The sequence below is a fragment of the Fragaria vesca genome, linkage group LG4 (genome assembly GCF_000184155.1).
Source record: "Fragaria vesca subsp. vesca linkage group LG4, FraVesHawaii_1.0, whole genome shotgun sequence".
Lineage (NCBI taxonomy): Eukaryota > Viridiplantae > Streptophyta > Magnoliopsida > Rosales > Rosaceae > Fragaria > Fragaria vesca.
In genome coordinates, this window is record NC_020494.1 from 7,916,441 (window position 1) to 7,928,740 (window position 12,300).

Genomic DNA, 12,300 nt, shown 5'->3' on the forward strand with positions numbered 1-12,300 from the left:
CAACTTTTTTTCTACGCGCTAGAGTCTTATATCGCTTCCCTTTCGGATTGGTATTCATATCATTTTGCACCTGTGCACAGTAGCAAGAAAATCATAATTAAACAAACTCATGTAACAATAGCAGATATATTTCTTCTTTTCCCTAGTAGCATGAGCATGATCAAGTTAGCAGGAAACAATTGAAACAATAGCAGTTTAAATTTACTTTAGCAGGTGTAGTAGCATACATATAACTAGTCTAGACAATTCAAGACATATTCTTAATTGCAGAACACCTAATACATAGATAACTCATTATACAGTAGCAGAGATATTACTTTAACAGTAGCATGAGCATGATCAAGTTAACAGGAAACAATTGAAACAGTAGCAGTTTTAATTTTACTTTAGCATGTGTAATAGCATTCATATAACTAGTCTAGACAATTCAAAACATATTCTCAGTTGCAAAACACTCAATAAATAGAGAACTCATGATACAAATACAGTAGCAGAGATATTACAAATGAGCATGTGCATAGAGAATTACCTGTATATCGTTTGCCACCTTTGTTTCTTTTTGGCTCATTAGTATCATTGCAGACCCATGTTCCTCCATTAATCAAATCTATAAACTGCTACTGCCTCCAAAAGCACTGTAAAACATGAATTTCGGATTCTTATAAACTCAGTGCTACTGCTCGATTACGAAATCGTGATTTCAAGTTCAAATAACAACAAATCTAAACGAAATACACAAACACAAAGCCAATCCATGAAATCGAGTTCAAATTCATAGAAATCGCGAAGCTAAAAACTTAATCTCAGACATGCAGAAGCCATAGAAGATTGAACAAGTACCTAAATCGGTGACAGTGTCGATCTGCTACTGTGGAGAATCGGTGTTTCGAATGGAAATGGTGGGGAATTTTGGGACGAATCTTTCTGCTACTGTGATTTAGGGCTTGGGATTTTGAGAGAGAATCGTTGTTTTGAATGGAAATGGTGGAGAAGTGTGGGATTTAGGCAGTCGGGTCTGTTCGGTGGAGGCAGTGGCAGGTTTGTAGTTATTTTAGAAAATATTGGTTTTTTTGGTATTTTGCGTAAAAATTGCTGACTGGACGTGAGACTATACATTATGGGCTTGGGCTTATGTCCTTATTTGTTTAAATCTGTTGCAAGGTGGTTTTTTTGTGTTTTGCAACTGTCTGTGGTAGTGGGTTGTCATTTTCTCTTCTTTTATTCGTTCCCATCAATATGGAGTTTGTTTACGCTTCAGCATACTAAACTGACATCTTTGTTCTGAACTGGAAGTTGATTATTAATTGGAAATCATGGTTGACGACATTGTTGACGAAAATAAAAAGAAAGGGACCGAGTCGCCTTCAAGTTTGGGTTCTTCACATGCTAAGCCATCAATTGGCATTGCCAAATTTGAAGTTGAGAAGTTTGAGAAAAAATAATTTTGGCATGTGGTAGTGTGAGATGATGGATGTCTTCTGTCAACAAGGATTTGATATAGCTCTTGATGAAGACAAACTAGCAAATATGAGTGAGGCCCAATGGAAGGAGATTAATAAGTGGAAGGATGTGAAATTCTTTATCATGAGGGAGACTTTGGCAAAGGAGTTGTGGAAGAAACTGGAAGACCGGTACATGATAAAGAATGTTGAAACCCCATACCAGTCTCCACCGGGTGGCTAAAGTGGGGGGGGGGGGTCTCGGCATTATTGGACCCATGTGTGTGGGACCCGTGAGCTGGGTGTCTCGTACGATCGAGTTGCAATTTGGTAGAGCTCAAGATTGGGATCTCGTTTGGTGGAGCTCAAGTTGCAATCTCGTTTGGATTGGGATCTCAAGATTTAGCTGGTTGTGACCAAGGTTAAGCTATTGGAATTTGGGTCGTGAGACAGTTGTAGATGACTCAAATCACGCCAGGTGGAGATTATTAGAAAAATGTGGTTTAGATACGAGTCATTTGGAATTCCACATTGGAAACGTGAAAGTGTCATCTTTGGTTTATAAAAAATAATACCACACACATTAATGCCGATATCTTTTGTGTAAAACTTCGTACTTGTTTCTCTACCAAGTGGTTAAAATGGGGGAAATATCAACATTATTAGACCCTATGGGATATGTGGAGCCCTTCGGCCGCTTCCGCATCAGAACGATGATGGTGATGATGAATGATGATGGTCATGATGAGAGCATGGATCATTGAATCTCCAGGTCAAAACCACACATGCACCTTGACATCATGATGAGAATAGCTTGACATCACAAATATGATTGGTCCAACTAGGACAATTTGTGGGTCCCACGTCCCTCCCTACTTCCCCACGCCTCCAACTCGTTTGCTGTATCGGACAGACCGACCCAGTCATCATCCCAAACCAACCCAAACTGAGACTCTCCCCCTTTTCCTTATTCACACCAGACACTCTCACCGAATTCGTTATATATATAATATATATATATATATATATATATATATGATCACCATGGCAGTTATAGAGACACGCTTCCACACCAAAAGGCATTTACATTTACACCAACAAGAGCTTTATGCGTTTGAGAGCTCTAGCAAATTTTGCACACAATAGCTTGCTCTTCACTGTAAAAACCACCACCAACAGAAGCAAGAACCATTTAAGTTTTAGAGCCCCTTTCTTCATCAGAAACCACACCATGTCTGGTTCAGATCAATCCCCTTCTTTCAGCACACCTAGAATGGTGGTCAAGAAGGTCCTGGCCAAGTCCCAGAGCGAGGGTGATGGAGCTGTTGTCAGAAGAGCCATTGGAATGTAAATTACTGTACTTTCTTTCTTTGTTGGGATTTTGATGTTGGGTTTTTGTTTTCTCAATGTTTTGGTATCTGGGTTTTGATTTGGTTTGTGGATTAAATGCTTGTGTTTTCCTGGGGATTTTATTTTTCAGCTCTGAGTTGAGGAACCTGGATCCGTTTCTCATGCTAGATGACTTTTCAGGTATAAAGAACTGCTCCCATTATGTTGCCTCATGTATTATAAAACTTATTTACGCGTTGACATTACTTAGTTGATTGTGTTTTTGATCTGTTCATTACTGCAGTGTCCCCTCCTGCCGGATTTCCGGATCATCCACATAGAGGGTTCGAGACTGTCACATATGTGCTACAGGTATATTCTATTGAATTCCGAATCTCTAGCAGTACTCGTCGTGTTTTCATTAAGCAACCTACTTCCTTTTTGTGTTTTTGAGCTTGATGAGGTTCTCAAATTGTGTTTGTTATATCCCCAGGGAGGCATCACTCACCAAGACTTTGCAGGGCACAAGGGTACAATTGGAGTTGGAGATGTACAGGTAATTAGAGCTACTAGCTGTAATTCTTTATTACCAGTCAAAAGAATCCGTCAAGTAATTCTTCTAGATCATTGGTTGCATAGACAAACTATAGACAACTGTGCTTAAATATGACTCCTCACATACTAAATCATACTTTTTTACTACTGGTTACATATGTATTGAACTTTATTTCATATGATTTTGGGGCAGTGGATGACAGCAGGCAGGGGCATAGTTCACTCTGAGATGCCTGCAGGAGCAGGACGCAACAATGGTTTGCAGCTTTGGATCAATTTAGCCCGCAAAGATAAAATGTATGATTTTTCTCATTCTCCTAGTTCCTATTAGCCCCTCTCTTTTTTTACTATGTGTGAGAATATGCCATTCTACTCTTTCCAATTTCCACCAGTCTTCTAATTATCTTTTATTTCATAATTAACCACATTGTGATTATTTAATCAATCAATATTTAGTCTTGGCGAATTGACAATGAGTAGCTCCAAGAAGTGGCCTGCCATGGCTGACTTGTTCCTTAGATGATAGTGTTCCATTAGCTTTCTTGGAGGACTCTGACTATTAAAAAGCAACAAAATATTCAACATCAATATCTGAATATAGATATTTCTTGAGTCTCGCAGCTATATAACTGTGCTTTATCTTTGTATTATCTCCCCAGTTAATCTCCTTTCGCACCTATTGGTGTTCCCTTAAAAAAAAATAAAAAATGAAGGGTTAAGGCTGTTTCTGGAATACATATGAGTGGATTCAGCAACTGGATTTGCGGAATGTAGGTGATTAGAATGAGAGTTCGTTGCATCCAGTCTTTCTTTTTAAAATAAGAACATAGAGATGTTTAGTGTTCGAAATTATAGTTTTTGCAGAAAGAGTTCTGAATTTTAACGTTATCTTCTTGCAAGTTTCTATATCTGTTGTTTTGTATTGCGTCTTTTAAACTGGATCTGCTCGGAATCTTTTGTAGCCTTCCATAATATATTAATTGTATAAGTTCCATATTAGTTTCATGTTCATATTGGTGCCGTTGACCCAAATAATGCTCTACATGTTGCTGGCCCACCAAGCCTGGTTTTGTATGCTGACCAACAAATCTGGGAACTTAAAAATTTAGAAGTGTCTGTTATCATTAGTTTAGTGGTACAAATCACATCTTTGCAAGTTAGTTCTGACTTCGATTTATCAAGGAATGATGTAAAGAGCTTGCCTAATTTATCCAACAAACAATGATTCCAACATATAGAACATAGTATCTTGATTGACATGCTTTTGATTTTTAATTTATGACTGGCTTTGATGGAGACAGCATCTTTTAAGCAAATGACTTTATAATTCTCTAATAAATTGGATAAATAACCTTATTTGCAGGGTTGAGCCTAGATACCAAGAACTCCTAAGCAAGGAGATAAAGCAGGCAGAGAAAGATGGAGTTCAAGTTCGAGTGATAGCAGGAGAAACAATGGGAGTGAGCTCTCCTGTTTATACCCGAACACCAACATTTTACTTTGACTTCACCCTTAAGCCTAAAGCAATTTTGCATCAAAGCATCCCAGAAGGTTGGACTTCCTTTGTCTACATTATTGATGGAGAAGGGGTTTTTGGGTCAGCGCATGCATCAGCTCATCATATTCTGGTTTTGGGTCCTGGAGATGGCATAAGCGTGTGCAACAAGTCATCAGAGCTGCTGAGGTTTGTGTTGATCGGAGGCCAGCCAATAAATGAACCAGTGGTTCAGCATGGGCCTTTTGTGATGAACACACAAGCTGAAATTGAACAGACCATTAGAGACTATCATTATGGCCAGAATGGGTTTGAAAGTGCCAAGTCTTGGAGCTCTCAATGATTGTGATCAGCAACCCCAAAAAGAAAGAAAATGATTCACCCCTTATGTTCTAGAAGAAAAGATTGAGGGGACATAGAAGAATAAGATGAATCAACTATAATAGTCTTTATCAGTGTCTGTGACTATCTCCATCCATATGAACCAGTGTTAGTAGTGGAAAGAAGGATTTCATTGACATTGGGATAAAAAGATTCTAGAAGATTCAGAGCTGATATTTGCTCATCACCAAAGTCATGATGGGTCAGCTTATCTAAGTTGATCTTTTCTTTTCTATTTTTTTTCAACAAGATGTATCTGTGGCATGCTTCTTTTTCTTTTTAATATGCTTTATGTGGTAGTTTTATGGTTGGAATTTGATTTGGTTATCATTACCTTGTAAGTGTTTTGGTGATTTCTTTTCCATTGCTATTGATGGTGATGGAAATGGTGGTAGGATTGGTCTTTTTTCTGTGAGTTGGATTCCTATTCATATCTACAACCAGCAAAGATTATCTCCACCTACAATGTTATTGCTAAATCCACTGTATTTGGGTTGATACTGAGGCATGGTGAGAAGGGAAATGAGGTATTATTGGTATAGGCACAACACAAGCAACCCAAGTGCTATCTCCATTTACTAAAAGCAACTTCAATCCACTCTTAAATGGCCAAATCAATTGAAATGGATAGGGATTAATTTTCAAAAGGTATAGAGGAAAGTAAACCTTTCAAGAGAGAATAGATAACTGAATATATCCTTGCAATAAAAGATGATTCAGACCATGTAAAAAATTAGATAAACTAAAATATTTTTCATTCTGAATAAAAAAGTTGCATCTCTTATCAGAATAATAATGTTGTCCCTGTTCTTCAATTCAATGAAAATAACATACAACTTGGGGAGAAACAAGAAAGTTCTTGAACATAGGTGCTTAATTTAATAATATGCTATCCAAATACAATCACACAAAGGAAAATGGGTGTCTGCTACGTTTTCTTTTTGGTAGCAGTTACATGAAAATGGGTGTCTGCTACGTTTTCTTTTTGGTAGCAGTTACATGTCTTGTATCAGAATATGAAATTTGGCTATGTTTTTTTGTTCTCTTTACTTGACTGGATGCGAATAATTTTTTTTTCTTTCTATAATATTGACTTGTACTAAACAAACAATCGAATTAATGAACCAAATTGAATAACCAACCTTTGGAAATGACTCAAGTGCTAATGTCATAAACTCATGGTTGCGATGTAAACCATATTAACGGGAACAGCAAGAAAAGTAGCCCTGGGATTTCTTCGATCCTTCTGCCCCATTACTAACCAGGCTTACTCTGTTCACAGATAACTCTGCTTTGTAAGTGTCTGAATTCAAGACCTTTCGGCTCACGGTGCTATATATTTCTCGAATAACAAGCTCAAAAGCCTTATCAACATTGGTCGAGTCTAATGCAGAAGTCTCCATGAAGAACATCCCTTCAGCTTCAGCAAGGCTTTTACCTTCTTCAACACTCACATTCCTAATATTCTCCAAATCACATTTGTTCCCCACTAGCATCATCGCCATTGTAGTATCTGAATGAGCTGCATGATTATTATCATCAAATCATATATTAGTATGTAGAACACCAGGAGAGGAAAAACAAAAAAAAAAAACAAAAAAAACTTTTTAAGTTAAAAACACAAATTGTATGCTATGACAACTGAACTTAATCCTTGAGAAGAAAATAGTGCCAACAGAATAAGGATGTAAATACAATCAGTCAAACAAATTGATACTATCGTTTGACAGGAAAAAAAATTGAACTATCTATACAATCAGATAGTCAATTTTTCTCCAATCAGTGTCAGTTAGCATAATTGAAGTTAAATAAAAAGTGAGGTTTAAACATATTACAGAACCCAGGCATTTCTTACACAAATGCATCATTTTTTACTACAATAGAACTTACCCGAGCTAATCATATATTCATTGTGACACAACTACCAGTTAATTACGCAGAGTTGTGGATGGCAATATCATGCCCCCTAGCTAGTAATACATTTAATGTGACAGCAATGTGTGCATTGAGGGGAGTTGTCACTGGCAATCCCATAGGCCCAACAAGTGAAGTACAAACCTTCCATTTCTTCTTCACTCCAACAATAAAAACGAGAAATAAGAGTCTTTCCAGAGTCTGTGAACAAACCCCACTTTGCTACCCTGGCTAACTCTAATAAGAGTCCTCCCTTTGAAATCGGCGCTTCTGAATGAATGTCCCGAGTCCAGACCATAGCAAAGTCAAGACTGACAAGGTACAAAACAAATGTTTTGTGGTGACGTGAAACACCTCTTTTCTGTTGCTAAAAATTATAGGTCCATCGGCGGGCCATTGACTCTATAATCGAACCATCAAATGGCACCCTCTTCTATCTCTAAACCCCTTATATTCCTGTTAAGGCAGAATTCAATCCTATTTTTTTCATAAGAAGACGAGAAACTTTATCAGTTGCCAGCAGTACAATCCTTAGGGTGCCAAAGATCTGGTTTTATGAGACATCTAATGTTTTTAAGATTTATGATTTTTAATTACTAGATCTCAAATCATAGGTAAAAATGGTTTGGCAAAATCCTTATCGCTCTACTGTTTCAGGATATAGGAAAAAGCATGCACAATCAGTTATATTGGCACAGGACTTTAGGAATCATTCTTTATCTTTGCTCAAACATTTCATATCCCTTCTTCTTTTATTTTCATGGCCATGCCTTTTGCACAATTTGATCTATCAGTGGAACCCCAAGTCTCAAGCCTGATGAATAAAAATAAATAACCGGCTGGTAGTAACCAAAGACTCAAGGTTAATGCATAAAAGAAAACAAAGCAACACACTCAAAAGGAAATTTAGTACAGGCAGTCAGGCACTATACACTTAGCCTTGTAGTCTATACAGGCACAATGCACTTAGCCTTGTAGTCTATACAGGGAACTAAAAAATAAACAATAAATAAATCCAACTCTAGATAACAGTTTTAATGCTGATGAATAATTCATTATTCATGAATTATAACCACTACGAAGATAAGCTGACAAGAAAAAGACCTGAGTTCATTATAGAGCTTGCGACAAAAACAAATTAAAAAGACCAGTGTTAGCCAAAGAATTCATTGCTGAGAAAAAAGAAAAAGGAAGAAAGACGATATAAAGAGTTGTCATCATGGACATAGAACACTTTCAGTTACTAGAAGGAAGTGATCGGAAATTAGTACTGTATGTCACCAATGAAACGTGATTGTCAGTTTTCTTTTCCTTTCTTTTCTTACGGGAACAACTTTTCAAGAGAAACGAAATCGAAAGAACAGAAAAAAGGTAAAGAGGAGAATATATACACAGGAAAATTCTATACAAGTCGACAACTTCAAAGACACTAACAAGGCTACCTAAATCAAAATAAAAATAAAAATAAAATTATTTAAGGACCATATCTTTGCTCACCAAACATTTGCTCTTTGACAAATTAATTCAGATGATCAAAGCTGTTATATCTCTGTTGCTATAATCAGCCAAACATCTCCTCAGTCGTTTAAAACCAGACTCAACATAGTCCCTCGAGCTTCATGCAAGCTTTTGTACTGTTCCACATTACTTAATGCAGAACCTCTGATGACCTCCTACATGCATTTTTCATTTGGGAATTTGTTTTTATGTTTATCAAGCCCCAATCTTGAGATAGAATAACAAATATCCACCATACGCGCCTAAAATTTCGACTCTATAACCGAATCAACAGACTTGTTAACACCTAACAGATACCGGAACCTACTAAAAACACATACATAGTGTCATAATCATACAGTCTAGAAACATTTGAATTTTTAATCATAAGCTTAGATCTAGAGTCGCAGTCAACTGAACCCAAATCCGACATAACATAAAAACAAAACTCACAATCAAAAGCAAACAGTTAATAACTTACTCTTGAGCTCATCAAGCCAACGACCGACACTCTCAAACGTTGTCCGGCGAGTGATATCATACACAATGAGAGCTCCGACGGCGCCGCGGTAGTAAGCAGAGGTGACGGCCCTGAAGCGTTCTTGGCCGGCAGTGTCCCAAATCTGAGCCTTGACTTCTTTGCCGTCGATTTCCATGCTCTGGGTCTGAAACTCCACTCCTATAGTGGCCTTGGAGTGCGCGCTGAACTCGTTCCGGGCGTAGCGAGAGAGCAAGTTGGATTTCCCGACGGCAGAGTCGCCGATGATGACGATCTTGAAGAGGTACTCCTCCCCTGATCCCTCCTCGTCTGAAGACGACATGTCGTGTTAGCTAGCTTTCTTCTAAGTTGTGGGTTTTCTGGGTTCAAGTGAATTCAAGAACGTGGGAAAAGCAGAGCCGAGGAGACAGGGATGGGAAGAGATGGAAATGCAAAGGAATGATGATGTATTGAGCTGGCAGACGACATACTGCGCATGTAGTGCCTTCCTTTTCGATTTTCTTTTTCTTTATTTTTAATTTTCGAATTTATATTCTCTGCTTTTCGTCACAAATAGATTTGCTATTGCCGATACTGCGATAGAGGTAACAGTTAATCATAAATGGCGGCCAGGGTAAAGTGCTCAGATAATGTTGAGAGATTAATGTAGATGTTTTTAAGTATCACATTAGTGTCAAGAGTCCAAAGATAAATCCGGCATTGGTCGGATGTGGGTACATAAAATGCGCAGTGTTTGAAAACGGGGAAGCATTTTTTTCATAAAGTTTTTAAAAACAAGTATATTTTAGAAGTAATTATCTTATGTTCTACGTTGAAATAGGGAACTCATAACTCAAATAAAAATAAGGGTAAAAGCTTAAAATGGTACTTGAACTATTGGAACATACAAATTTTATTTACTGGAAATGGTACCTCAAGTATTAATTTGTTACCTGATATGGTACCTTCGTTAATTTTTCCGTTAAATCACTATGAAAGACATTTTTTGGTACCTATAAACTTTTTCACTCCAAATAAAAATTGCCCCTATATATATATATATGTAAATTAGCAAAAAAATATACTAATTAAACTCAAAAACATATTATTAGTATTTTATCCATAAATATTTCTTTACATAAAAATAGGTCTACAACTTTGTTCTAATTATAACGAAAGTCCAATATAGAGTAACAACGTAATATAATTCTAATTATTTATAAGCAAATTGCTTATAAGAGAAATAATAGATATAAATATTATGTTTTTAAAGGAAAATATAATGTATTTAAGAATTATAGTGGTAATTTGTTTATTAATTTAATTAGTATACATCCGCTCGTTTACGGTTTACCTATCGATCATAATCAAATAATGGGTGTCATTTGAGGTAAAAAAAATATATATATAAGTATCGAAAAATCCATTTCGCAATAGCTTAGATACCATTTTGGGTATTTATACCATTTAAATATATGCCACGTAGGCAACATTAACGAAAAGACTAACGGAGGTATCATACCAGGTACAGAGCAATAATTGAGGTACCATTTCAAGTAGAAAAAAAAATCGTAGGTACCAAAAAATACCTTTCACAATAGTTCAGGTACCATTATAGGTTTTTACTCTAAAAATAACGATTAATTTACTTAAGAATTGAATTTTGTTTAATCCTTATGGTTTGAAATCGACATCTGTTCAGTCTTTTTGGTTTTATTTTATCTGTATGATCCTTAAAGTCACGATTTTTCATCCAAATGGTCTTTCTGGCAATTTTGTTTCTATTAGAATACTGAGGTGACCGTTAAAGATATTGTAATTTTTAACAGACAAGTCAGCAATTTAACATTGTATGTAAGCTAGTATAGTGTGAAATTTCACAGATTAAAACAGATGCATGATTTCTTCTTCCGTGATTTGCACGCCTCAAGCAGCCCTATATGGTTGAAAGCTGTAACATTTCAACTAAATTTACACTTCAACGATGCTCCCTGCCTCCCTCGAATGCGCTTCGAGTTAGGATGGCTCCCTCGAATACGCTTCAAAAGGCATTTTAAAACATTGATCTGTATCCACGATACAAAAAGACGATAAAGGTTAGAGAATATGACACTTGCACCCGGTGCGACCAATGGAAGGTGAATGAACTGAATACACAATAAATGGCTGAAACGAATTAACAAAGTCGACTTCCATTTTTTCCGTTTTCGATTACAAAAGTAACAAACAGAAACTACAACAGAAAACCTCTAGAAACTCCCCTTCCCTGCTTACCCAAATGGAAGGTTGGGACATTGAAAGGGAAAGACAGTTAGACCAGATCAGTGGAGAAGAACTAGAATGACCGAGAGAAGCAAGACGATGCGCAACAAAATTTGACTACCTTGATGAGCCACAAAAACAATAGTTGCTTCATTATGTACAACCTTTTTCCAATGGTACAAAGAAGATATAAATCACTACAAAATATGCAAGGACAATTGTTGTCCTAAACGTTTGAATCTACATTTCTACATAAGAAATTATGCAGTCTAACGTGATAATGCATGCAACAAACTAGTCTAGCTTTGGCCCCTTCTACCTTCTTGAACCATTTTAACTCTGGGCCTTTGTAGCTCCCTTATTCTAATTCTTCACTGTCATTAGGTAATGTTACGTGGATGGTTTGCACCCGCAAGTGCAGCCTTCAAGATCTTTGTAAAGATTCTGCCAGATGCGGGAAAATTAGAACAGATGATATAAAAGTTACTTGAGGAAAGCATAAATGGGTGTACATACAAAGCTCATAAATACAAAAATCCTCATTCGATGTCTGAATGCTCATTTATCATTTTCTTTGGCAGAGGCAATCCAAACTTCATTTGATATATCAACTTACACTCATTTGGCCTGCTCTTAAGTACATTACAGGCTTATTTTTCATAAGTTATCATTATCTTTTTATTAAAATCATAAATACATAGTTTCTGAACTGATAAATGGAAGTATGGAACCATGTTCTAAAACACTTGTTCTGAAAATCATTTTGAAAACAGATATCAGAGATTATCTTTCGAGATGATTTCAAGCTTTAAACCCACACAAACACTCCCACGAGTACATGCACTAAACGAGTTCATAGTGGATTTACCAGAAACACCCTTTTTATTTATGGAAGAACTTTTCGTGCTTACTCAAGAATGACTTGACAAAGCTTCTAGAAGAAGCGCTTT

The 12,300-nt window shown here is 36.6% G+C and overlaps 3 protein-coding genes across 3 annotated transcripts in view; 1 reads left to right on the forward strand and 2 right to left on the reverse strand.

The window, feature by feature from the left end:
- Positions 1–2,503: 2,503 nt before the first annotated feature.
- On the forward strand, positions 2,504–5,796 carry LOC101314363 (pirin-like protein-like). The gene is made up of 6 exons (XM_004296660.1): positions 2,504–2,786; positions 2,920–2,969; positions 3,073–3,140; positions 3,262–3,324; positions 3,517–3,620; positions 4,687–5,796. The coding sequence occupies exons 1-6, from the start codon at positions 2,548–2,550 to the stop codon at positions 5,159–5,161; spliced, it is 999 nt and encodes a 332-aa protein (XP_004296708.1). The 5' UTR covers positions 2,504–2,547; the 3' UTR covers positions 5,162–5,796.
- A 131-nt stretch (positions 5,797–5,927) lies between these two features.
- Positions 5,928–9,594, reverse strand: LOC101314647 (ras-related protein RABA5e-like). Its single transcript, XM_004296661.1, has 2 exons — positions 9,092–9,594; positions 5,928–6,721 (listed from the first exon to the last, which is right to left on the reverse strand). The coding sequence occupies exons 1-2, from the start codon at positions 9,429–9,431 to the stop codon at positions 6,399–6,401; spliced, it is 663 nt and encodes a 220-aa protein (XP_004296709.1). The 5' UTR covers positions 9,432–9,594; the 3' UTR covers positions 5,928–6,398.
- Positions 9,595–11,479: 1,885 nt separating this feature from the next.
- LOC101314936 (transcription factor bHLH128-like) overlaps positions 11,480–12,300 on the reverse strand; it is a 7,861-nt gene continuing 7,040 nt past the window's right edge. Inside the window, exon 6 of the mRNA XM_004296662.1 lies at positions 11,480–11,794. Within this exon, the coding sequence (XP_004296710.1) occupies positions 11,741–11,794 (54 nt within the window). The 3' untranslated portion in view covers positions 11,480–11,740. The remainder of the gene's footprint in view (positions 11,795–12,300) is intronic.